This window comes from Dipodomys ordii, unplaced genomic scaffold (genome assembly GCF_000151885.1).
Source record: "Dipodomys ordii isolate 6190 unplaced genomic scaffold, Dord_2.0 Scaffold142, whole genome shotgun sequence".
In the NCBI taxonomy this organism is placed as follows: Eukaryota; Metazoa; Chordata; class Mammalia; order Rodentia; family Heteromyidae; genus Dipodomys; species Dipodomys ordii.
This window is the reverse complement of record NW_012267358.1, coordinates 1,072,156-1,095,588: the sequence shown is the minus strand read 5'-3', so window position 1 is coordinate 1,095,588 and position 23,433 is coordinate 1,072,156. Positions and strand designations below refer to the sequence as shown.

Here is a 23,433-nt window from a genome sequence, read left to right as displayed (position 1 = left end):
GCTTTTTTCTTTTTGCTTATGTGGTGCTGAGGAATCGAACCCAGGGCCTCAGGCATGCAAGGCAAGCACTTTACCACTGAGCCACCTTCCCAGTCCTATATTATTCTTTTTTAAGAGTGTTTGTTTAAAGACAGGATGTTGATATGTAGCCCAGGTAGCCTAGAACTGACTGTGTAGTCCAGTACTGTAACTTGCTATCATCGTGCCTTTTGCCCCTCAAGTGCTGGAATTACGGTCATTTATCATCAGGCCTAGCTGCACAGTAGTTTCTAGTTTTATGAAGTCCAGTTTCATCTATTTTTACCTTTGATGTTAGTAAGCTTTTGGTATTTATAGCTAAGAACTTGTTGTTATAGAGGTTTTTCCATATAGTTTCTTTTGAGAATTTTGTAGCTCATAGAATTATAGCTTTTTAGAGTTATAGAATTATAGAGTTATAGCTCATAGAATTAGAAGTTTGATGTATTTTGAATGGTTAGGAAAGTGTCCAACTTCACATTTTGGCATGTAGACATTCAGTTTACACAGCAGCAGTAGTTCCAAAAAAAGAGCTTTCTGTAAGGAAGAGTCTTAGCAGCCTTATTGAAAATCAATTGACCTAGGAGTCATTTCTGTTCTTTTGTCCTGTTCTTTTGCTCTTTTATGTCCTGAATGCAGGTGCCATGTTTGTTTCATTATAATACCTTTGTTTTAAGTTTTCAAATCAGGAAGTGTGATACTTCCAACTTTGTTTCTATTTTAAGATTGTTTTGTCTAATCGGGGTCCCTTGAGATTACATCTGAATTTTAGGATAGACTTTTCTATTTGTAGGAAAAAAAACCCAACATGTAGGATAACCATGGATTTGCATTGAGTCTGTAGATTTCTTACTTTGGAAACAAGATCTTGCTATGTTTCTTAGGCTGGCCTTTCTCAGACTTACTGTGTAGCCCAACCTGATCTTGAATTTTTTAATCTTCCTGTCATAGCCTTCTGGTTACTGAGATTACAGGAATGTTCTACCATGCCCAGCTATAGATTACATTTATCTGAATAATATTATGTTGTTATCTTAATAATATGATGTCTCCAATGTATAACCATTGAAATCTTTATATTTATTTATGTCTTCTTTACAGATTTCATCAGTGTTCTGTTTTTCAGTGTGTAAGTCCTTCCTCCTTTGTTCACTTTATGCCAGATGATATATTTACAGTTATAAATGGAGTTATTCTCTCAATTTTCTTTTCAAATTATTCATTGTTAATGCATGCCAGTTTTTGTATTTGTGTTTTGAGTATTTGCTAAATTTATTAGCTTTAATAGTTTTGTGAATCTTTAGGATTTTGTATGCAAGTTCATAGTGTCTGCAAACATAATTTTACTTCTTCCTTTCCAACTTGAATTTCTTGTCTTATTGCCTTGGTTAGAACTTATGTTGAACAGAGGTGATGTAAACAGAGTAAAACTCCTACTTTATTCTTCATGTTAAGGGGAATTCTTTCCGACTTGGATCACTGAGTATGATGTCAGCTATATGATTTTTTTTCATACTAAGCCTTTGTCATGTTGGGAATGCTGTCTTCTGTTTCTTATTTTTATTAAGAGGTTTTTTTCCTTTTTTCTTTCTTTTTTTTTTTTTATAGGTTGTGGGGCTTGAACTCTGGGCCTGGGTGCTGTCCCTCAGCTCTTCAGCTCAAGGCGAGTGCTCTACTACTTGAGCCACAGCACCACTTCTGGTTTTCTGGTGGTTTATTGGAGATAAGAGTCTCAAGGTCTTTTCTACCCAGGCTGGCTTTGAACTGCGATTCTCAGATCTCAGCTTCCTGAGTAGCTAGGATTATAGGTGTGAGCCACCAGCGCCCGGCTTTCCTTTCTTTTTTAAAAATATGGGTGCTGGTACTGAGGCTTGAATTCAGGGCTCCATGCCCATTCTAAGCTTTTTCTTTCATGGCTGTCACTACCACTTGAGTCTTGCCTTGTCTAGCTTTTTGCTGGTTAATTAGAGCAAAGTCTCACATATTTGTCTTCCTAGGCAGACTTCGAACTGAGATCCTCTAGGTCTCAGCTGAGATCCTCAACTTGTGGGTAAGGATGGGAGCCCCCTTGAGCTTCTTTTTATTCAAGGCTAGTGCTCTACCATTTGAGCCACAGTGTCTTTTCTGAGTAGTTTATTAGAAATAAAGATCCCACAGACTTTCCTGCCCAGGCTGGCCTTGAACCATGATCCTCAGATCTCAGCGTCCTGAATAGTTAGGGTAACAGCCGTGAGCCACCAGTGATTTTAATGTTTTAAATTTAACATTTTTCATGTCTTAACACATGGTCCTGGAAAATGCTCCCTTACTGACTGTTTGGTTATTCTCTCTAGTGTTGTTTTTATTATTACAGAAATAGATATTTTTCCCTTCAGCTTTAGCCATACTTATTTGTATAATTTTCTTTTTGGCAGTACTAGGGCGTGAACTCAAGTTTTTACACTTAGTAAGCCATTGCTATTACCCAAGCCATTTTTTTTGGGGGGGGCGGGGTCTGGTCGTGGGCCTGAACTCTGGGTCTGGGCACTGTCCCTCAGCTCTTCAGCTCAAGGCTAGTGCTCTACCACTTGAACCATAGCACCAATACCGGCTTTTTTCTTTTTGCTTATGTGGTGCTGAGGAATCAGACCCAGGGCTTCAAGCATGCAAGGCAAGCGCTCTACCACTGAGCCACCTTCCCAGTCCCTACCCAAGCCATTCTGTGAGCCTGTTATGCTCAATTTTGCCTAGACCAGCCTGGACCCCAATCTTGTTTCTGCTTTTCATCCCATGACTAGTATGACAGCCTTTTCTGTTGACATGGGGTCTTTTTAACTTTTTGTCCAAGTTGGTTTGAAATGGTGATCCTCCTTTTCTTTCCCCCCTCAGTATCTGGGATTAGAGGTGTGAGCTAATACACTTGTCATAAAATTATTTTTAAAACACTTTGTGAGGGCTAGGAAGGTGGCTCAGTGGTAGAGGGCTTGCCTTGCATGCCTGAGGCCCTGGGTTCGATTCCTCAGCACCACATAAGCAAAAAGAAAAAATCAGATGTGGCACTATGGGTCAAGTGGTAGAGTGCTAGCCTTGAGCTGAAGAGCTGAGGGACAGCGCCCAGGCCCAGAGTTCAGGCCCCACGACCGGACCCAAAAATAAAAATAAAAATTAAAAAAAATCACTTTGTGAAATCATCTTATTTTGATCTCCCCATAATCCTTTGAGGTAGAGGATATGATCCTCAATTACAATTGTGGCCAAAGACAAATTTCAGTAGCTGGTAAACAATTGATATTTTTTTCCCCTTTTTCTAATGAAGGCTGGAAGAAGATAGTTTATGTAAATCCACAAAGCTGATTTGCTCCCAAAGCCAAGACTAGCACTCTAGACATAGTGATCTGCCTTCGTTATACACACAATCAGTTCCATTTAAACTAAAATATTCATAAATAACTAACAAAGGCATCAATTTCATTTCGCCTAGTACAAGGATTCATAGAAACAAATCTGTTCATAAGCATAAAGAGCCATATCTTTTTCTTCCTTGCCAGAAAGCAATCAAAACCATGAAGTCTGGTGATCCCTAGGCATTTGCATTGTGTAACAGGCTTCAGATGAGTTGCTTTGGTCAGATTGTGAGTCATATAGAAACCCAAATACTTCAGCTTCCTCCCTCCCAATTAAAAACTTCATATAAACGAAGGGATTGTGTTTAACATGGGGACACATACATAATCATACATGTAGATAACATTCCATTCATGGCTTGCTAGTACTTTTCTTCTCTTTAATTGGAAACAAATTAGGAGTTAAATTCTCTTGTTTCCTTTGTAAGTATGTGTTTATGTTTTGTACTGGTACTGGGACTTAAGCTCAGGGCTTAGGTGCTGTCCCTTGGCTTTTTCCCTCAAGGATGTTACTCTGCTACTTGAACCACATCTCTACTTCTGGATCTTTTAATTATATATATTTTTGTCTTTCCCTTTTTGGTACTAGGGAATGATCCCTGGAGGTTGCACTTGCTAGGAAGTGCTTTACCATTGAGCTACACCCAGCCCTACTTCTAGCTTTTTGTTGGTTCATTGGAGATGAGAGTCTCTGAGATTTTCCTGCCTAGGCTGGCTTTGAACCGTAAACCTCATATCTCAGCCTCCTGAGTACCTAGGATTACAGGCAAGAGCTACCAGTCCCGTGTAGTAATGAATATTTTTATTTTCATTATTTTCATCTTTGTGACCATAACAAAGATGGGGATTCAGGGCTGCCCTGGTTTTCTGCTACCTGCGGATGCTTGGTTTGTGATCTTTTCCTGATGAAATATAGACAAATTGGAAGGATGGCTTCTCCTGTGCTGTGCATTCAGCCCACATGTGTAGGACTGTAAGGTATGATTGTAGAGCATAGTAATTGTCAAACATGTTGCTCAACAGATCTACAATTCCTGAACTCTGTAAAATTTTATTATGATGGTATTATGTTTGTATTATTACCAGTCCTTTCAGCGATGTGTTCAAAGAGTCAAGACTCGAAATTCTCATAACAAGACTGTTGAAAATGGAACCTAGACAAAATGGTCCCAAGAGTCTTGGCCTGTCATCTGTCCCAGCCAAATGCCTGGCCGTGTGTTATGTGCTATGCTGGAGAGCAGTATTTGGCCAGCCTTGTTATCTCTGCTGAGGCTCAGCTAGCCTTCTTCTGCCAGAGGAGGTGGACAGTGAAACCAGGGAACCAAAGAAGGAGAAGGACAGAGAAACTAAAAGGGATTAGTAAGCTTGAGTTTCCTAAATGGTCCAAGGGCTAGCTGAATTCCTGGGAATGTGTGGATCCTCTTAGTATTGTATTTTTAGAAGTTTCTACCTTAGCAGGTCTGGAGAAAGAGAGAGAGAGGCTGGGGGAGGGGGAGAGGGAGAGGGAGAGAGAGAGAGAGAGACTAAGAGAGAGAGACTGAGAGAGAGAGAGAGTGTGTGTGTGTGTGTGTGTGTGTGTGTGTGTGTGTGCGCATGTGTGCATGCGTGTGCGCGCAATGTACTGTTGCTAGCCAAAGAACCACTCTGAGAGTAGACAGGAACAAGAGTTTACTTGGGCCTCTTCTTCACAGTAATATTTTAAAATGTTCATTAATGGTAAGTTTTCTCTAAATTTACTTTAATTTATTGGTTTGATGCTGAGGTTTGGACTTAGCCTTCTGCTTGCTAGGCAAATATTATACCATTCAGCCACTTCGTCCAGCCTCTTTGCTTTTACTTCTATTTTTTATTTTATTTTATTTTTTTTGGGGTCCGGTCGTGGGGCCTGAACTCTGGGCCTGGGCGCTGTCCCTCAGCTCTTCAGCTCAAGGCTAGCGCTCTACCACTTGAGCCACAGAGCCACTTCTGGCTTTTTTCCTTTTTGCTTATGTGGTGCTGGGGAATCGAACCCAGGGCCTCAGGCATGCAAGGCAAGCGCTCTACCACTGAGCCACCTTCCCAGCCCTACTTCTATTTTTTAGATAGGGTCTTACGATTTTGTTTTGTCCAGCCTTGGACCAAGATCTTCCTGCTTCCATCTGTAGAGTACAGTGCATCACAGCCATGCATCTGTACACCTGACTTGACTATTGAGATAGGGTAGTGCAGACTTTTTGCCTGGGCTAGGTATCAAACTGTGATTCTCCTATGTCTGCTCCCTGAATATTTGGTATTATAAGTATATACCACCATATCTAGCCCTGTATGTGATTTAATTTTATACCTACAGAGAGCTTTTACAATGAAAGTTCAGAGTTATTTACAAAGAAAAGCGTTTATCTGACTAGGTGCCCCTGATTCATTTCCATTCATTACTGCTTTAGGCTAGGGACCATGGTAAACACTGAAGAAACTAAATCAGTTCTCTGCCAGATTTTTACCCAAATATAGGCTACTATGTGGTTAGTGTGTAATGTTTCCAGGTGCTACCCAGGTGGTTATGGGAAGGGCCTTTGAATGAATACAAGGAAATAGATTCTACCATTGGGTAAAGGACAGGGAGGAAAGGGACTGAGGATTAAAAAGTGTCCTGTAACTTTAAGAAAGACGTCACTAAACCAATCTCACTTGCTTTGTGTTTCCTTATTTATTTTGTACTGGTACTGGGGCTTGAACTCAACCCATGGGTGCTGATCCTTTGCTATTTCACTAAAGGCTGGCACTTTACCACATGAGCCATAGCTCCACTCCTTACTTTTGCTGGTTTAATTGGAGATAAGAGTCTCATGGACTTTACTGCCCTGGCTGGCTCTGAATTGTGATCCTCAGAGCTCAGCTTCTGAGTCTGTAGGATTACAGGCATGCCTCCAACACTTCTTTAACTAGTATTTGTAGTTTCTTGGGCTTTCTTCATGTAAATTCATGAAAAACAAGTTGCCACCTACTCTGAGCACTCAGCCCTTCCAGATCCTCCTGTCTGCCCTTGGAGACATAAAATCCATGTAGAAACTGTGTTGACTTTCTATGCCCCCTGTCCTTTCCCTTTGCAGATTACTCCTCTGCTGTTCAGAAGTTTTCCCAGACACTGCATTCATTCCAGTTTGACTTCATTGGGGACACTCTAACTGATGATGAGATTAATATCGGTAAGTGGACATGCATCTCCTGATAAAGACCTGACACTATGCAGCTCCCTGGATATGTGCCTCCCTCTTGTTCCAGTACCTGCATATGAAGGATTGGGGCTGCTGCAGTCAAATCAGCAGGGGGACTTTGCTTTAAATCCGCAAATATATGAACATTTGTATTATCCTAAAAGATACAGTGATGTGTGTGTGTGTGTGTGTGTGTGTGTGTGTGTGTGTGTGTTCGTTCATGCAAGTAATGGGGCTTGAACTCAGGGCCTCATATTCTCTGCTTGGTCTTTTTTCAAGGCTGGTGCTCTACCATTTGAACCAGAGCTCCAATTCTGATTTTTATATAGTTTTTTTGCTAGTCTGGGGCATGAACTCAGGGTCTGGATACTGTCCCTGACTCTCTTTGTGCTCAAGGCTAGCACGCTACCACTTAAGCCACAGTTCCACTTCCTCTACTTCTGATGTTTTTGCTGGCTAATTGGACATTAGATCGAGTAGACTTTCCTGCCTGGGCTGGCTTTGAGCCATGATCCTCAGATCCCAGCCTCCTGGGTAGGTGGGATTATAGGCGTGAATAACACCAGCACTTGCCCTGTTATTTATTTATTTGTTGTCAGTCATGGGGCTTGAACTCTGGGCCTGGGCGCTGTCCCTCAGCTCTTCAGCTCAAGGCTAGCATCTACCACTTGAGCTACAGCACCACTTCTGGTTTTCTGGTGGTTTTTTGGAGATAAGAGTTTCATGGCCTTTACTGCCTGGCCTAGCTTTGAACCACCATCCTCAGATCTCAGCCTCTTGAGAAGCTACAATTACAGGCATGAGCCACCCATGCCCAGCTTGGTGATTTATTTTAAAGAATATATTCCTCCAGAAAGATGAAAAGTAGCATTTATGAAAATACAACTTTTCAGGCAACAGGTAGTTTGACATTGCTCCGAGAACTGTATTTGGCATATTGACTCCAAGGTGGTTTTGGATAGCATACATTCCCCCTTTGAAATTTAGTCTCATCTTCCGTAAAATTGGGCTAATATTGTTATGAAGGAGACTGAACACTGGAAGTCACAGGTCCTAAGTGTTTTCATTATTAGGTAGGAAAGTTAATACACAAGTCAGCAAACTATAATCATTGGGACAAATGTAGCTTGCCACCTGTTTTTCTAAAGTTTATTGAACACATAGCCACACTTAAGTGTTTCAACTGTTGTCTATGGGATGAGGGTGGGGGTATCATGTATTTCAATGGCAGTGGTAATAACAGCATCTGGCTACCATCAAAATCTAAAATATTTTCCTTCTGGTTGGGTAAGATGATGTTTGAACCACAGAAACAACATTGTGAGTAACCTAATGTTGTTGGAGAAAGTCACACAAATATATATATATATATATATATATATATATATATATATATATATTGCTGGTCCTGGGGCTTGAACTCAGGACCTGGGCACTGTCTCTGAGCCTCTCTGTGCTCAAGGCTGGCACTCTACCACTTGAGCCACTTCCTGCTTTTTCTGGGTAGTTTATTGGAGATAAGAGTCTTATGGGCTTTCCTGTCTGGGATGGCTTTGAACTTCAACCCTCAGATCTCAGCCTCCTGAGTAGTTAGGATTATAGATCGTGAACCACTGGCACCCAGCTACAATATTTACAAGCCCCAGAACTGAAGTGTAAAACGTATATCATTGTTGTTGCTGCTGCTATTATTACTAATAGAATCCAATATAAAAGTATTAAATTACTGTGTTAAGTCAGGCACTGGTGGCTCATGACTGTAATTCTAGCTACTCAGGAGGCAGAGATCTGAGGGTTTCACAGTCCAGGAAATGAAAAGTTGGATCCACGTACAGGAAAGACAGATGATACCAGGATGTCCAATGTGCTGTTATTGTGCCAGAATATTCTCTTATCATAAGTAATTTCTTTTGTTGTTGTTTTTTTCTTGTGCCATTCCTGGGGCTTGAACTCAGGACCTGGGCTGGGACCTTGAGCTTCTTTTCCTCAAGGCTAATGCTCTACCACTTGAGCCGCAGTACCACTTCTGGCTTTTTTAGTAGTTTATTGGAGATAAAAGTCTCACACATTTGTCTGCCTGAACTGTGACCCTCAGATCTCTGCCTCCTGAGTAGGATTACAACAGGCATGAGCTACCAGTGCCGGACTTAACATAAGTAATTTTACACTTTTATTCTATGTAATTTACTTTATGTTGCCTAACAATTTATCCTAAGTTCTTTCCCATAGTGTTAAAAATTCTTTATAAGTTTCATGTAGGTGGTGGCACCTAGCAGTACTTGGCATACAGTAGGTGCTCGATATATGTTTACTCAATGAATGACTCATAGATATATCTGCATTTCATTATTGTAGGAACTTACATTAAGCTGTTTAGGGGAATCTAGCTTATTTCTAACTTTTACTATTATAAGTAGTATTGTAATGATTACTTTTCAAAGAGATTGGTAAGTTGGGATTAAACATAGTTGTTTAAATAGTGAAGTGGATACCTGTATTTGGGCTACTTAATATTTTATTTTATTTTTTTTTTTTTGGGTCTGGTTGTGGGGCCTGAATTCTGGGCCTGGGTGCTGTCCCTCAGCTCTTCAGCTCAAGGCTAGTGCTCTACCACTTGAGCCACAGTGCCACTTCCGGCTTTTTTCTTTTTGCTTATGTGGTGCTGAGGAATTGAACCCAGGGCCTCAGGCATGCAAGGCAAGGGCTCTACTACTGAGCCACCTTCCCAGCCCCTGGGCTACTTAATATTTTGTGTGTGTGCTGGTACATGAACTCAGGATCTCACACTGTCACTTGGACTTTTTTTCTCAAGGTTGATGCTCTACCACTTGTTCCAAAGTTCTACTTCCAGATTTTTGCTGATTAATTAGAGATGAGTGTCTTAGATTGACCCTAGGTTGGCTTTGAACTGGGATCCTAGGTTTTAGTCACTGGTATTTGACTTGTATGTGGGTTATTTCATGATGATTCTACTTTATTCTTTTCCATCAGATCTACCCTGGCCCAAGGACAGAACTTATTTAAAAAATCAACACTATAGGCTCAGAACTCAGGCGTTCAAAGTAGTTCTATATAGGTTACTATTTGGGTAAATTTGGCAAGTGACTTCAATTTTCTGAGTATGATTTTTTCTTGTGTATAATATCAGTGCCCAAGTAAATATTTACTATTTCTATATTATTTTCTTATCTATCTATATCTTTCTATCTCTATCACCTTTCTGTTTCCCTCCCTCCCTCCCTCCCTCCCTCCCTTCATGTGCCAGTAGTAGGGCTTGAACTCAGGGTCGGGGGCTGTGTCTTAGCTCTTTTGCTCAAGGCTGGTGCTCTACCACTTGAGGGACATCTCCACTTTACCTTTTTATTTTGGTAGTTAATTGGAGATAAGAGTGTCATGGACTTTCCTGCCTGGACTGGCTTTAAATCTCAGTCCTCAGATCTCAGCCTCCTGAGTAGCTAGGATTACAGGCATTAGCCACTGGCACTGGGTCCTTCGTTGTTGTTGATGATTTTTGCTTTTCCTTTTTTTTTTTTTTTTTTTGTGGTGTTGGTGATTGGAAACCAGAGCATTGGACATTCCTGTCAAGTTCTCTGCCCTTGAGGCAACTGCCAGGTCTGTGCATTTCTCTTAATGTAGCAGTTCTTCTGCCTGTGAATGTCAGCCTTCAGGTGTATGTACCTTCTGCTCCATAAATTCCTACTTTTTCTGTTGAAGCATCTGATGAACAGGTCCCCATTTGCCTCATCCTTCCTGTTGAACTTTTTGCTTCAAACTCACCCCCTCTGAACCTTACTGCAAATGATAGTGAAAATCAGTCAAGGAAAAAAGAAATATGTGCACTTGAACATAATGACTTATAAACCAAATGAAAATGACTCACCAGCACTGCCAGATTCCTTGGCATGATATTGGTTGTGACATCTTTACCTGTCAACCTTAGAAACAGAGGATTGTCTTCCCATTGTTCTAAGGGAACTGACTCCATGAATGATGACAGAACAGTGATGTATTTTCCACTGTGCTTGTTCAACTGGTCATGTTGAAAGCTGGGACTAGAGGTGGCAATAAGAGGAAGAGCCAGTGCTCCAGCTGTTGAAACGGATATTCGTTGGAGGCTTTGAGAAGAAATCCTGCAGGCCTACTTGGAGGCTATGTTGGGAAAGAACCATTGTTCTGCATGTCCATTGGGCCATGCCCTTCAGGAATCAATACGACTGGCATTCCTTCACTGCATGCACCAGTGTTTTTCCAGAGACAAGGTGCATGCACAGTTAGGAAGGTACTTGGATCTGAGCTTTGAGATTTCTCATTATATGCTCACGGGGGCCTTTCCCCATAATGGGCTTCTTCAAGAGTTAACTCAGGCTGGGAATGTGGCTTAGTGGTAGTGTGCTTGCCTAGCATGCATAAAGCCCTGGGTTCACTTTCTCAGTACCACATAAACAGAAAAAAACCAGAAGGGGTGCTGTGGCTCAAGTGGTAGAGCTCTCCCCTTGAGCAAAAGGAGCTCAGGGACAGAGCCAAGGCCCTGAGTTCAAGCCCCAGGATTGGCAAGAAAAAGAAAGACTTAACTCAGAAACATGAAGTCCGTTGTAGAGAATTTTTCAGCAGAGATGGCTGTGATTCAGTAGCCTTTGGGAAAAGCCTGAAAGCTGAAGGCTTCTGTGAAGAGGTCCTGTCCTTGGAGATCAGCTGTAGGAATTGCCCTTGACTTTTTCATTTCTAATAGGGACAGACCATGTCTCGTTTCGCAGACCATGACATTTGCCATTGCCCTAGAGCAAGACATCTATACTTCAACTGGCATTTCCTGGCCTTTACTTTCTCCCTATGGGGCTGAGTAGCCAAAGAAAACACACATGTTTATGGAGTCTTTTTACATTTTTTATTGTGTTTATGGAGTCTTGTATCTGCTTCTGATTTGAGCTTTATTTGTTAACTGTGGGATCTTGGCAATGATTTTTGGAATCATTGAGCCTTTATTTCCCTCTTCTGTCAAGTGGGAGATATAATCTGCTTCTTGGGGCCATGAAGAATGGATGAAATAATGCCTATGCATGAGTATATATAAATCAGGTAGCTCAGTGTCTGGTATGTACTAGATGCTCAATAATTCAGTTACTATAGTTCAGTAATTCATATAAAGAGTAATAGTTGTTATATCATATATACCACATAATGCTGATCTATCCTTTAGGAAGGTGATAGATACTCACTTGTGAGAAGAGACATTCATTTGAAATTATGCTAGTCAAATTAGTTATGAAAGGAAAACACAGAATTATAAAATGTCTCCGATAGCTGGACCCTTAAAAATTGTCTACTTCTGTTTCTTTTTTTTTTCCTTAATGGTACTAGGGTTTGAACTCAAGGAATTATGCTTGCTAAGCAGGTACTCTGCCACTTAAGCCAAGTCTTCAGCCCCTGGTTCAGTTATTTCTAATAGAGCTTTGTATCAGAACCAAATAGACATATTGAACCAGTCTCAGGACTTGCTTAGTCCAAAAGAATTGGAATCTTAAAAGTGGAGTTGTGGAGCCCAGGGCCCTGATGGACTGGTTGTACAGTCATCATGGTGTCAGTGGGCCTAATGGACCTCTATGGCACAATTCATGCTCTTTTAAACTGTGCTTTTGGGTCCTCAAACTCTCCCACAAACCCAAGTTCAAACGAAGAAGATGTTTATATTGGATTTTCAAGGAAGACTTTTTTTGAAGAATGAAACTTGCAGATTGAAAGAGGAAAAGAAGATGATACTATTAGAGTGCATACTGACTACATTCCCATAAACTAATAGGAAGATGGGAAGGAAGGAGGGGGGGGGAGAGAAAGAGAGAGAGACAGAGAGAGAGAGAGAGACAGAGACAGAGACAGAGACAGAGACAGAGACTGAGCCCAGTGTTAGGGAATTGGTTGTGGAAGGTTCCAACATCTGGATAGTAACAGGTATATCACTGGAACAGGTGTCTCTTAAAGCTCAATTGAATGAACTCCAGGAAATGGAAACAAGAGGTTTTTCTTTTCTTTTTGTCTTGTTTGTTCCTTTATCTCTGTTTTGGGGTAAGGAGGGCACGGAAGTGGGGGGACAAAGAGTGAAGAAATGTGTCAGTGGTACTCACTAGACACTAATTTGAAAATGAACTATACAATTTATGGTTGGAGACTGGAAGGAAAAACTGGGAGTGACAGAAGGGGTGACATTGTCCAAGATGAAATGTGCTCATTACCTGACTTATGTAACCGTATCTACTGTGTATATCACCTTTCTAATAACAAAAAAAATTTAAAAAGCTCAATTGGGTCATTCAACACATTTTTAATGATCACCTATAAACCATGTCATCAATTAGATAAATTTGAAGAAGACCTTTAGACAAATGACTATCCCAAAATAGTCCCAGCAGCTCTAAAGTAGAATGATTGCCAAATGAGCTTAAGAGAATCTGCTTCAAATCTTTAATGAAAGGCATTTATTTGTTCATTTGGAAAGAGATGGAGAGTCCACAAAGTGTCATAGACCAGGGTTTCAGGGACACAGTGCACATCTGCCTGGAAGGAGCTCATGTACAGGAAGGAGGTAGCTGGGGAAATAGACAATTACTTCCAATATCATGTGCTAAGTACTGTGGTAGAGGTAAGGATGTGGTAGTGCCTAATCCAGATTTTGTGTGTGTGTGTGTGTGTGTGTGTGTGTGTGTGTGTGTGTGTGTGTGTTGAGAGGAAGGTAATGAACAGAGGAAGCCAGAAAGGCTTCTCAAGAGAACTGACTTCAGAGTTCATTCCAGAGCCAGCTTGAGGCTTTCAAGTGGCCAGAGATGAGATTTAAGGAGACCCTCACTTTGGGGTTTATGCAAGTGCAGGTTGACACTGAGAATGACTAGGCTTCCTTAATTGTTATGGCTAAGAATCCTTGCTTGCCTAAGGCTTCTGGCATGAGTTGAATTTCTGAAGAAAGACTGAAGTGTTGGGAAAGACACAGAAAAAGTACTGAGTGAGAACATCTTTCTTGCAGCTATAAGTAACTGAATGGGACTGGAGAGAGGGAAGAGGACTGAGTTCAGACCAGGCAGGTGTGTAGAGGCTCCATTGCCAGAGCTGATGAAAATCCACAGAGTCAACAGGCTGTCCAGCTGTCAACTCATATTTTGTCTCCTGCAGTTAGTAATCAACTGGGGCCAGTGGTGACCAGCAAAAGACAGTCTATTTTAAAGCAATATCTCCAAATGAACTACAGTGATTGTGGCCATGCAAAAATTATTTCTAGTGTAGCCAGATTATCTGATTCTTCACTAGAATGATATATCCAGAAGCATCATGCCTCTTTAAAAATATTAGGAATCAAGCCAAATTTAAAATACTGTTTCTGGTGACTCATGCCTGTAATCCTACTTAGTCAGGAAGCTAAGATTTGAGGATTGTGGTTTGAAGCGAACCCAGACAGAAAAGTCTGTGAGATGCTACCTCCAGCCAACAAGCAAAAAAGCTGAACTAGAGGTGTGTTTCAAGTAGTAAGAGTTGGGTTTAATGGCACAGTTGGACCTGTGGTTTTTATTGCTACAACTCAGCTGTGAATTCACCACTTATTTTCTCAGTAATGATTTTGCTTTCAACCAGGTGCCAATGGCAGTAATCCTAGCTTCTTGGGAGGCTGAGATCTGAGGATCCTGGGCAGAATAGACAGATTTTTTTGGTTGTTATTAACAACATTTTGCTAATCCAAGGTAAATAAAAGTAATCCAAAGTAAATAAAAACATCTGGAAAAACAGAAAGTCAATTGAAGTTATCAATAGCTCAGATTGTCCAAGTGAAAGAAAAATTACTTCAAAGCACTGGTATTGAGGAGAGGTGTGAACTATTAGACCTAGAGTAGAATCTGTGTTAGTAATTGACACAATAAAAGGGAAAGTTAAAGACAGGGATCAACATACCAGCTTAACTTTTCATTTGGAGATGTGACAGGTGAGAATATATGGTGTTACTGAGAGTCTGGCCACTGGTATCACTAATTTTAATTTAGGATGGTGACATAAAGGTAATCCTGAAAATAATGACTTGTTTAAATACATCTCTCAAGGAAACTCAAAGTCAAAGATAATCCAAATGCTTCAAAGTCTTGTGAATAAAAAAGAAAATACCAGACACCATGTAGAATGAAGGAATCAATCAGCATCTTTGTGGAGAGCACTTAAAAAAATGAATAGTCCTGTGAATGTAGCTTAGTGGTAGAGTGCTTGCCTAGCATGCATGAAGCCCTGGGTTCGATTCCTTAGTACCACATAAACAGAAAAAAATGGTGGTGGGCTCTAGTAGTAGAGTGCTAGCCTTGTGCACCCTGAGTTGAAGCCCCAGGGCTGGCAAAAAAAGAATATTCACAAATTAATTAATTAATTATTTTCTAGGATTCAAAGTATAAAAACATAAGCTGTGACTTCAATTTTCCTTATGCATAAACAATTATGTTTCCAGGGGCTGGGAAGGTGGCTCAGTGGTAGAGTGCTTGCCTTGCATGCATGAGGCCCTGGGTTCGATTTCCTCAAAACCACATAAGCAAAAAGAAAAAAGCCGGAAGTGACGCTGTGGCTTAAGTGGTAGAGCGCTAGCCTTGAGCTGAAGAGCTGAGGGACAGTGCCCAGGCCCAGAGTTCAGGCTCCACGACCGGACCCAAAAAAAAAATAAAAAAAATTATGTTTCCAAATAAATTAACCCTAGTTATTATAACTTGAGAAAATATCCTTTAGAATCTTTTTTTGTTTACATATGATAATTCTCATTACTACATTCTTGCATATAATTTTCCTTATTCATTTTTCTTTTTAAATTTATCTATTCATTATTTTCTTTAAGCAGTTGTACAAAGGTGTTGCTATTTAATGAAGCAATTTATTAATATAATGCATCTTGGTCAATGTCACCCCTTTCAACTTTCTCACTCATTCCCACCCTACTGACCCCTTCCCCAATTCTTAATTTTGTAGGCTATACATTGAATTGACTGCATTCATACCCCTTCCCTTCTTCATTCATCTACATCTCTCCCCTTAGCCTCATACATCCTTTTTAAGTACCCATTTCCTGGTGTTTCTTTTGTTCAACTTTGACTTTGCCTTTCTAAGGAATTATACTATTTGAGTTCTTCCTTGAACGTATGTATTTCAGTTAATACATTTTTATAACTTGCATATCACCCATGTCTGTAACACTAGCTACTCAGGAAGTTGAGATCTGAGGATTGCAGTTTGAAGCCAGACTGGGCAGAAAAGTCCGTGAGTTTCTCATCTCCAATTAACCATTAAAAAGGTGGAAGAGGAGGTGTAACTCAAGTGGTAGGGTGCTAGCCTTGAGGGGAAAAAAAGCTGAGGAACAGTGCCTAGTCTCTGAGTTCAAGTCCTATGACTGGAATAAAAAAAGAGAGAATCTTGGTGGCATGGGCTTCCTCTTTGTGTACTGGCTTGCTTCATTTTCCCCAGAAGGTGGAACTCACTGGCTATTATCCATCTTTGCTTCAAAGCAGAATATCTAAATCTGTACTCTTCATATTTGAAGAAATTTCTTTGAGGACTGAGCAGATGAAGGTCAAAACTTGCTTTGAGAAAGTATCAACCACCGGTGCCCAGTGGCTCACAACTATAATCCTAGCTACTCAGGAGACTGAGATCTGAAAATCACTGTTCGAAGGTAGCCAGAGCAGGAAAGTCTGTGAAATTCTTATCTCTAATCACAGAAAACCACAAGCGGCACTTTGGCTCAAAGGGGTAAAGTGCTAGTCTTGAGTGAAAAGAGCTCAGGGACAGTGCCCAGAGTTCAAGCCCGGGACCATTAAAAAAAAAAGTATCAACAGTGCTGGAGGTGTGGCTCAGTACCAGAGTACCTGCCTAACAAACGTGAAAGCCTGAGTTCAATCCCCAGTACCAACAAGGAAGAAGGAGAGGGAGGAGGAAGAAAAGGAGGGGGGAAGAGAATGGGGAAAGGTAGGGAGAGGGGGAGGAGGAAAAAGATTAATCAAAAACAAAACAAATACCATCAGCCACACTGGACTGCTTTCTGAGAGCAGAGGGCTCAGATAAAGTTAATTTGGGTGTGGTACTGGGACTTGCTGGGCCATTTTCCTCTAGGCTGGCATTCTACCATTTGAGCCACACCTCCCATTCCATTTTTTTTTTTTTTGGGGTCCAGTCGTGGAGCCTGAACTCTGGGCCTGGGCGCTGTCCCTCAGCTCTTCAGCTCAAGGCTAGTGTTCTACCACTTGAGCCACAGCGCCACTGCCAGCGCCACTGCCTGGTTTCAAACTGGGGATCCTCAGATCTCAGCTTCCTAAATAAGATAATAGGTGTGAACCACTAGTACCTTTGTGTGTGTGTGTGTGTGTGTGTGTGTGTGTGTTCGTTCTGAGGTTTGAACTAAGGATCTCAAGCTCTTTTTGCTTGGATTTCTTGCTCAAGGCTGGAACTCTACCATTTGAGCCACTCCTCCACTTCCAATAAAGTTTAACTTTGTTACTCTCTCTCTCTCTCCACCCAACTTTCATTTAACATGAATATTTTTTATTGTTAAACAACATCTTGACTAGTATGAACTAGAATCTATGAAATAATCTTCCAGAAACTTTGGTTGAAGAAGAATCCTGTAAAACCAGTCGAATGATAGATGACAAATTTTAGCTGTTTTAGTCATGGAGATCATGTTTCTTCAAAGAAGGATGACAAAAATGAAAAAGACAAACACTAACAGAAAAGGCTGTATTAAAGAGCCACCAGTGGGGAGATGGACTTTGGGTTATGCAGCAGCACATAAGGGAGTTTCTTAAAGCTCTTGAGTAGAGCTGTGTTCTTGGTGACACTGTCCACAATCTTGACTATTTGTCACATAAGGGCATGTTGGAATTGTACGTTTTGTCAGACTTCTTTAGTATTCCCAATAGCTTTTCTGTGGAAATTATTAGCTTAATGTATGGCTTGAGATTGGGTTGTTGTTCTCAGGGCTTCTTTATACTTTGAGGAACTGAGCCGTGCAGGGATATAAATGGTCCATTGTGGGGCTGGGAAGGTGGCTCAGTGGTAGAGCTCTTGCCTTGCATGCCTGAGGCCCTGGGTTCGATTCCTCAGCAACACATAAGCAAAAAAAGCTGTCAGTGGCGCTGTGGCTCAAGTGGTAGAGCGCTAGCCTTGAGCTGAAGAGCTGAGGGACAGTGCCCAGGCCCAGAGTTCAGGCCCCACAACCGGACCCCCCCAAAAAAGTCCATTGTTTTATTTTATTATTTTTTTTTGTGGGTCTGTTGTGGAACTTGTACTCAGAGCCTGGGTGCTGTCTCTGAACTCTTTTGCTCAAGGCTAGCGCTGTACCACTTTGAGCCACAGCTCCACTTCCTGCTTTTTGACAGTTAATTCTCCAATTAATAATAAGAGTCTCACAGACTTTCCTGCCTGGTTTGGCTTTGAACCATGATCTTGAGATCTTAGCCCCTTGAGTAGCTAGGATTATAGGCATGAGCCACCAGCACCCAGCTTTGGTTTATTATTTTCTACTCAAATATCGTTTTCCTCTTCACAAAAATTAATCTCCCTACTGTTTTTAGTAAAATTAAATAGGGCCAATTTTATTACATTTGACCTAATTCTGTACACAGTTGGTTCAAGAATGGTCATTTGTTTGACTTGTCTTTTTAAGGTTGCTTTGTTGGAAGTTCTCATAATGAATCTCACAGGTTGGACTTAGAAGACCATGTAGAGGCTAAGAAGCTAAGCTAAGAATTTCCCACAACATCTCACCTGTAGTACCTGTAAATCCAGGTGAAACCCACTTTTCTTGAGGTTTTAATATACTAGGTTTCTGGATTTGTCAGGAAGATATACTGTCAGGAAGATATACCCACCACACTAATTTTTTTTCAAAGGGTTTTTATACACTCTGAATAAATCAAGTCAGCCTGAAATCTTTACAAGTGTATGGTCACATATGATTCAGTGAACATAATTTTTAGATCTCTTTCCAGGAAGGATTTTGCTTGTGTGCCTAATATTTCTAATCATGTTCTGGCAACAAATAGGATAGTTACTTATTAAGCATTTCCAAGTAATTATCTCATGGTAATATATATATATATATATATATATATATATATATAAATAAAAAATATATATTTAATTTAATAGGAGTTTCTAAATCTAGGAGGGGATTTGGAAGACAGAATAAGATCCCATTTATAAACATTTAAGCTTATAAAAGCATAGTCTATTAAGTTGTTATGAGTTATTGAGAGCCTACAAAATAAGAGAAATGAGTTCCTAATATATGAAAAAAGTAGAGCACTAAAAGTGCAGTAATATTCCAAATAAAGTCAACAGCCAACCTTCATCAGTTCATTCAGTCCTGATTTGCTCTTGTTCTTTAGCTAGCATAGCTATCACAGAATTCCAGCTCGTTCTTCATTAGAGTTCTGGAAATTCTTAGCTTGTTGGTGTGTCCTATATTTCTTCAATGGGTGTTACCACGAGCTTGTACAAATGATATCTGTCATAGTCCTTTTCTGTGGGGTTCTGGAGAAATCTTTCTTTACTAATACTGAAGCATGTTGGTCTGTGGCTGGCTAAGAATGCTTCAGAGAATGATCAGATAAAAACTGGAGGGAGGGCTGGGAAATTGGCTCAGTGGTAGAATGCTTGCCTCACATGCATGAGGCCCTGGGTTGGATTCCTCAGCACCACATAAGCAGAAAAAAAGCCAGAAGTAGCACTGTGGCTCAAGTGGTAGAGTGCTAGCCTTGAGCTGAAGAGCTGAGGGACATTGCTCAGGTCCAGAGTTCAGGCCCCACGACCCACACACACATACACACTCTCTCTCTCTCTCTCTCTCTCTCTCTCTCTCTGAATGGAGACCTGGCTCAAGTGGTACAGTGTTTGCCTATCAAGTTCAAAGCCATGACTTCAATTGCCCAAATAAAAGTTATCTCTACATGGGCAAAGACTTCAAATGACTGCAGTTGACACATCACTATTGATCATTTGTATGTGTGGAACATCGGATAACATTTGAATTCAAGAATAATACTACCACCTGGCACAGGTGGTTCATGCCTGTAATCTTAGGTACTGAGACTTGAGGATTGAGGTCTGCCAGCATAGGCAGACAAACTCAGCTCTTACCTTTAGCCAGTGAAAGGCTAGTAGTGAAGATGTGGCTTAATAATGGAACACCAGCCTTGAGTGAAAAAGCCAAGGAAGAGCTAGAGACTCTGAATTCCAGCCCTAGTATAGAAACACTCACACACACAAAAGAATAATGTCTAATGCCACAGCTGAAAAGACATGACTATTTCACAAAAGAAAAATCAACTCAAAAATGTTTCTACGAAAATACCATGTAATGTAAAACGAGCACAGTAACAACCAAAATCTCAGCCATCGTGGTATTTTTCATATCAAGGTGATACTTAAAATTTATGTGGAAATTCAGGAAGCCCAGACTAGTAAAAACACTTTTGAAAAAGAACAAAGTTGAAGGACACGACACACTTGCTCATTTCAAATGTCATTACAAAGGTAATGTTTATCATGACTGAGGTACTGGCTTAGGGCCAGACATAGCTATCAGTGCAATAGAATTACTGGTTCAGAAATCATCCCTTAATTTATGGTCCATTGATTTTTTTACAAAGGTGCAAAGACAGTTCAATTAGGGAAAGAATTGTTAACAAATGGTGCCTGGATCACTGAATAGACACATCGAAAACAGTGAATTGGGACTTCTAACTCATATCACATACAAAAATAAACTCAGAATTAATATAGTTGCTAAGAATAAGAGCTAAAACTTTTAACTCACTTAGAAGAAAATATACAAGTATAAATCTAAAAGACTTGACTCTTAGGATGGTTTCTTTTTTTATTTTCATTTTTGGTGCCAATACTAGAACTTGAACTCAGGACTTTATGTCCCTCACTTGGCTTTTTCCAATCAGGCCTGGTGCTCTACCACTTGAGTTATACCCTTTGGTTCAATAATTGTTTCTTAAGGGGCTGGGAAGGTGGCTCGGTGGTAGAGTGCTTGCCTTGCATGCATGAGGCCCTGGGTTCGATTCCTCAGCACCACATAAGCAAAAAAAAAGCCAGAAGTGCTGCTGTGGCTCAAGTGGTAGAGCACTAGCCTTGAGCTGAAGAGCTGAGGGACAGTGCCCAGGCCCAGAGTTCAGGCACCATGACTGGGAAAAAAAAATTGTTTCTTACGTAAGAAACCAAAAATACACTCAATAAGAGTGAAAATGGAGTGCTTTGGACTCAACAAAATTATAAGCCTTTATTCTTTATTTTTTTTAATTGATTTTTTGTGTGTTTTGAGTCAGGGCCTTGCTTTGTATTCCAGGCTGACGAATTCACTTTGTATCTCTGGTAACTCATAATCTTCCTGCCTCTGCCTCCCAAATGATGGAATCACCATGTCTGGCATTAAATTTATTTCTAACAATTGCATAAAATGTAAATATTTGTACATACCAATATGTACATACCAATATGCTTATAATATTTTGATTAAAATATGCATTGCTTGATGTTTAAATCAGGTTAAAAGCCTAAATGTGGTAATTCTGGCTTTTCTCCATGTGTGTTATCAATGGTAATCTAGACCAGTGCTATTTCATTAATCATTAATTACTTCTCCCTAGAGAGATGTAGACTGTGTAACAGAGGCTAGAGATGAGTGTGCACAGCAAAACTCTGGATTTCAATATTAGCTTTGTCATCCACTACTTGTGTGACCATCAAGTTAGTTACCCCCTAAGAACACTGGGTTTCTCCCTTCTAAATTAGGAATACTGAATAACATGTAGCTATTCAGTTACCTTGGTGGTTAAACCCTCAGACAGGATCCTGGAACATTCACAATTCAAGAAATTAATCTTTTCCTTGAAGTGTTTTAATATGATACCTATTGCATTCCTTCAGAGGCAAACTGATCTTCCCTGGGAAAATGTCAAGAGTATCAGCCATGATTTCTCTCTGACTCCTTTTCTAGCATGAAATGTATAGGGACTGGAGTTCAGTGAACATTTCCATTTTTCCTTCTCACTCTTTCTGAGAAGGGTTTTTATCTTCTATATGCTGAGCTTGACTTTTGAATAAACTCGAGTCTTGGAAGAGATGGCTTCCCTGGATATGTGCAGTAACTTAATCCTTGGGAGAAATCAAATGCCTTTCTCTCATGTCCTGTCTTGACCCTGAACCTCATTTCCTTCATGTTAGAAATGCTGCACTACCTATTTAGTTCTTCCAGGAGGAGAAATCTAGCAAAAGATTTCTTGGTTAAAGAATGTTAATTTAGCCAGTCGCTGGTGGCTCATGCCTGTAATCCTGGCTACTCAAGAGGCTGAGATTTGAGGATCATGGTTCAAAGCCAAACTGGGTAGAAAAGTCACTGAGAGACTCTTATCTCCAATTAAGCAACAGAAAATTGGAAGTGAGCTGTGGCTCAAATTGGTAGAGTGCTAGCCTTGAGCAAAAGAGCCCAGGGACCCAGCTCCTGAGTTTCAAGCCTTACAACTGACAAAAAAATAATGCTAATTTGGCTCATGTCTAGCTACGCAGGAAGCTGAGATCTGAGGATTGATGTTTGAAGCTAGCCTGGGCAGAAAAGTCCCTGTGGCCTCTTACCTCCAATAAACTACTCAAAAAAGCAGGAACTGATGCTGTGGCTCAAGTGGCAGAGCATTAGCCTTGATACAAAGAGGCTCAGGGACAGCGTCAAGGCCCCGAGTTCAAGCCCAGGACCAGCAAAAAAAAAATGTTAATTTGCTGGTGAGGTGTGGTAGCATACATGTTCACAGTCCCAGCACTTGGGAAACCATTACAGGAGAAGTACAAATTTGAAGCCAGCCTGGCTTACATGAAGAGAGACTCTATTTTACCCCCCCCCCATCATCATCATCATCATCATCATCATCATCATTGTCGTCATCATCTCATCATCGATACTTGTTGCATTTTTATTGTTATTATAAAGGTGATTTACAGAGGGGTTACAGTTACATAAGTCAGCTAGACTACTTTTCCTGTAATTCAGATACCATTTGAAAATATACTTCATGCTGTTTTTTTTTTTTTTTTCTTCTCTCCAATCCTGGGGCTTTAACTCAGGGCCCTGAGCTTCTTTTACTCAAGACTCGTACTCTACTGCTTGAGCCATAGTGCCACTTCCAGCTTCTTCCATGTATATGCTATTGAGGAATCGAATCCAGGGCTTCCTGCATGCTAGGCAAGCACTCTACCACCAAGCCACATTCCCAGCCAGAACTCAACATTTTTTTTTTTTTTTGTTGGTCGTGGGGCGTGAACTCTGGGCCTGGGTGCTGTCCCTCAGCTCTTCAGCTCAAGGCTAGCATTCTACCACTTGAGCCATAGCGCCACTTCCGGTTTTCTAGGAGATAAGACTCTCACGGACTTTCCTGCCTGGGCTGGCTTTGAACCTTGATCCTCAGATCTCAGCCTCCTGAGTAGTTAGGATTACAGGTGTGAGCCACTGGCACGTGGCTAGAACTCAGCATTTTTTTTTTAAACTTTAGACCCCCTCTATAAATACAGTATATTCTTTGTGGCCAAATGCCACAGAGTAAGAATTCGAAAGTAGGTTAAGAATTATATTCCTGGGGGCATAAAAATAATAAATTGTGGAAATTCATGTGACAAATTGAAAAGGAACTTTAACTGAACCTATATCTATATCTTTTTTTGGGGGGGGGTCCAGTCGTGGAGCCTGAACTCTGGGCCTGGGCGCTGTCCCTCAGCTCTTCAGCTCAAGGCTAGCACTCTACCACTTGAGCCACAGCGCCACTTCTGGCTTTTTTCTTTTT

General features: G+C 40.7%; 1 protein-coding gene across 1 annotated transcript in view; it reads left to right on the top strand.

The window, feature by feature from the left end:
- Positions 1–23,433, top strand: part of Ophn1 (oligophrenin 1) — a 303,705-nt gene that overhangs the window by 68,964 nt on the left and 211,308 nt on the right. Inside the window, exon 3 of the mRNA XM_013031646.1 lies at positions 6,491–6,586. Coding sequence (XP_012887100.1) covers positions 6,491–6,586 — 96 coding nt within the window. The remainder of the gene's footprint in view (positions 1–6,490; positions 6,587–23,433) is intronic.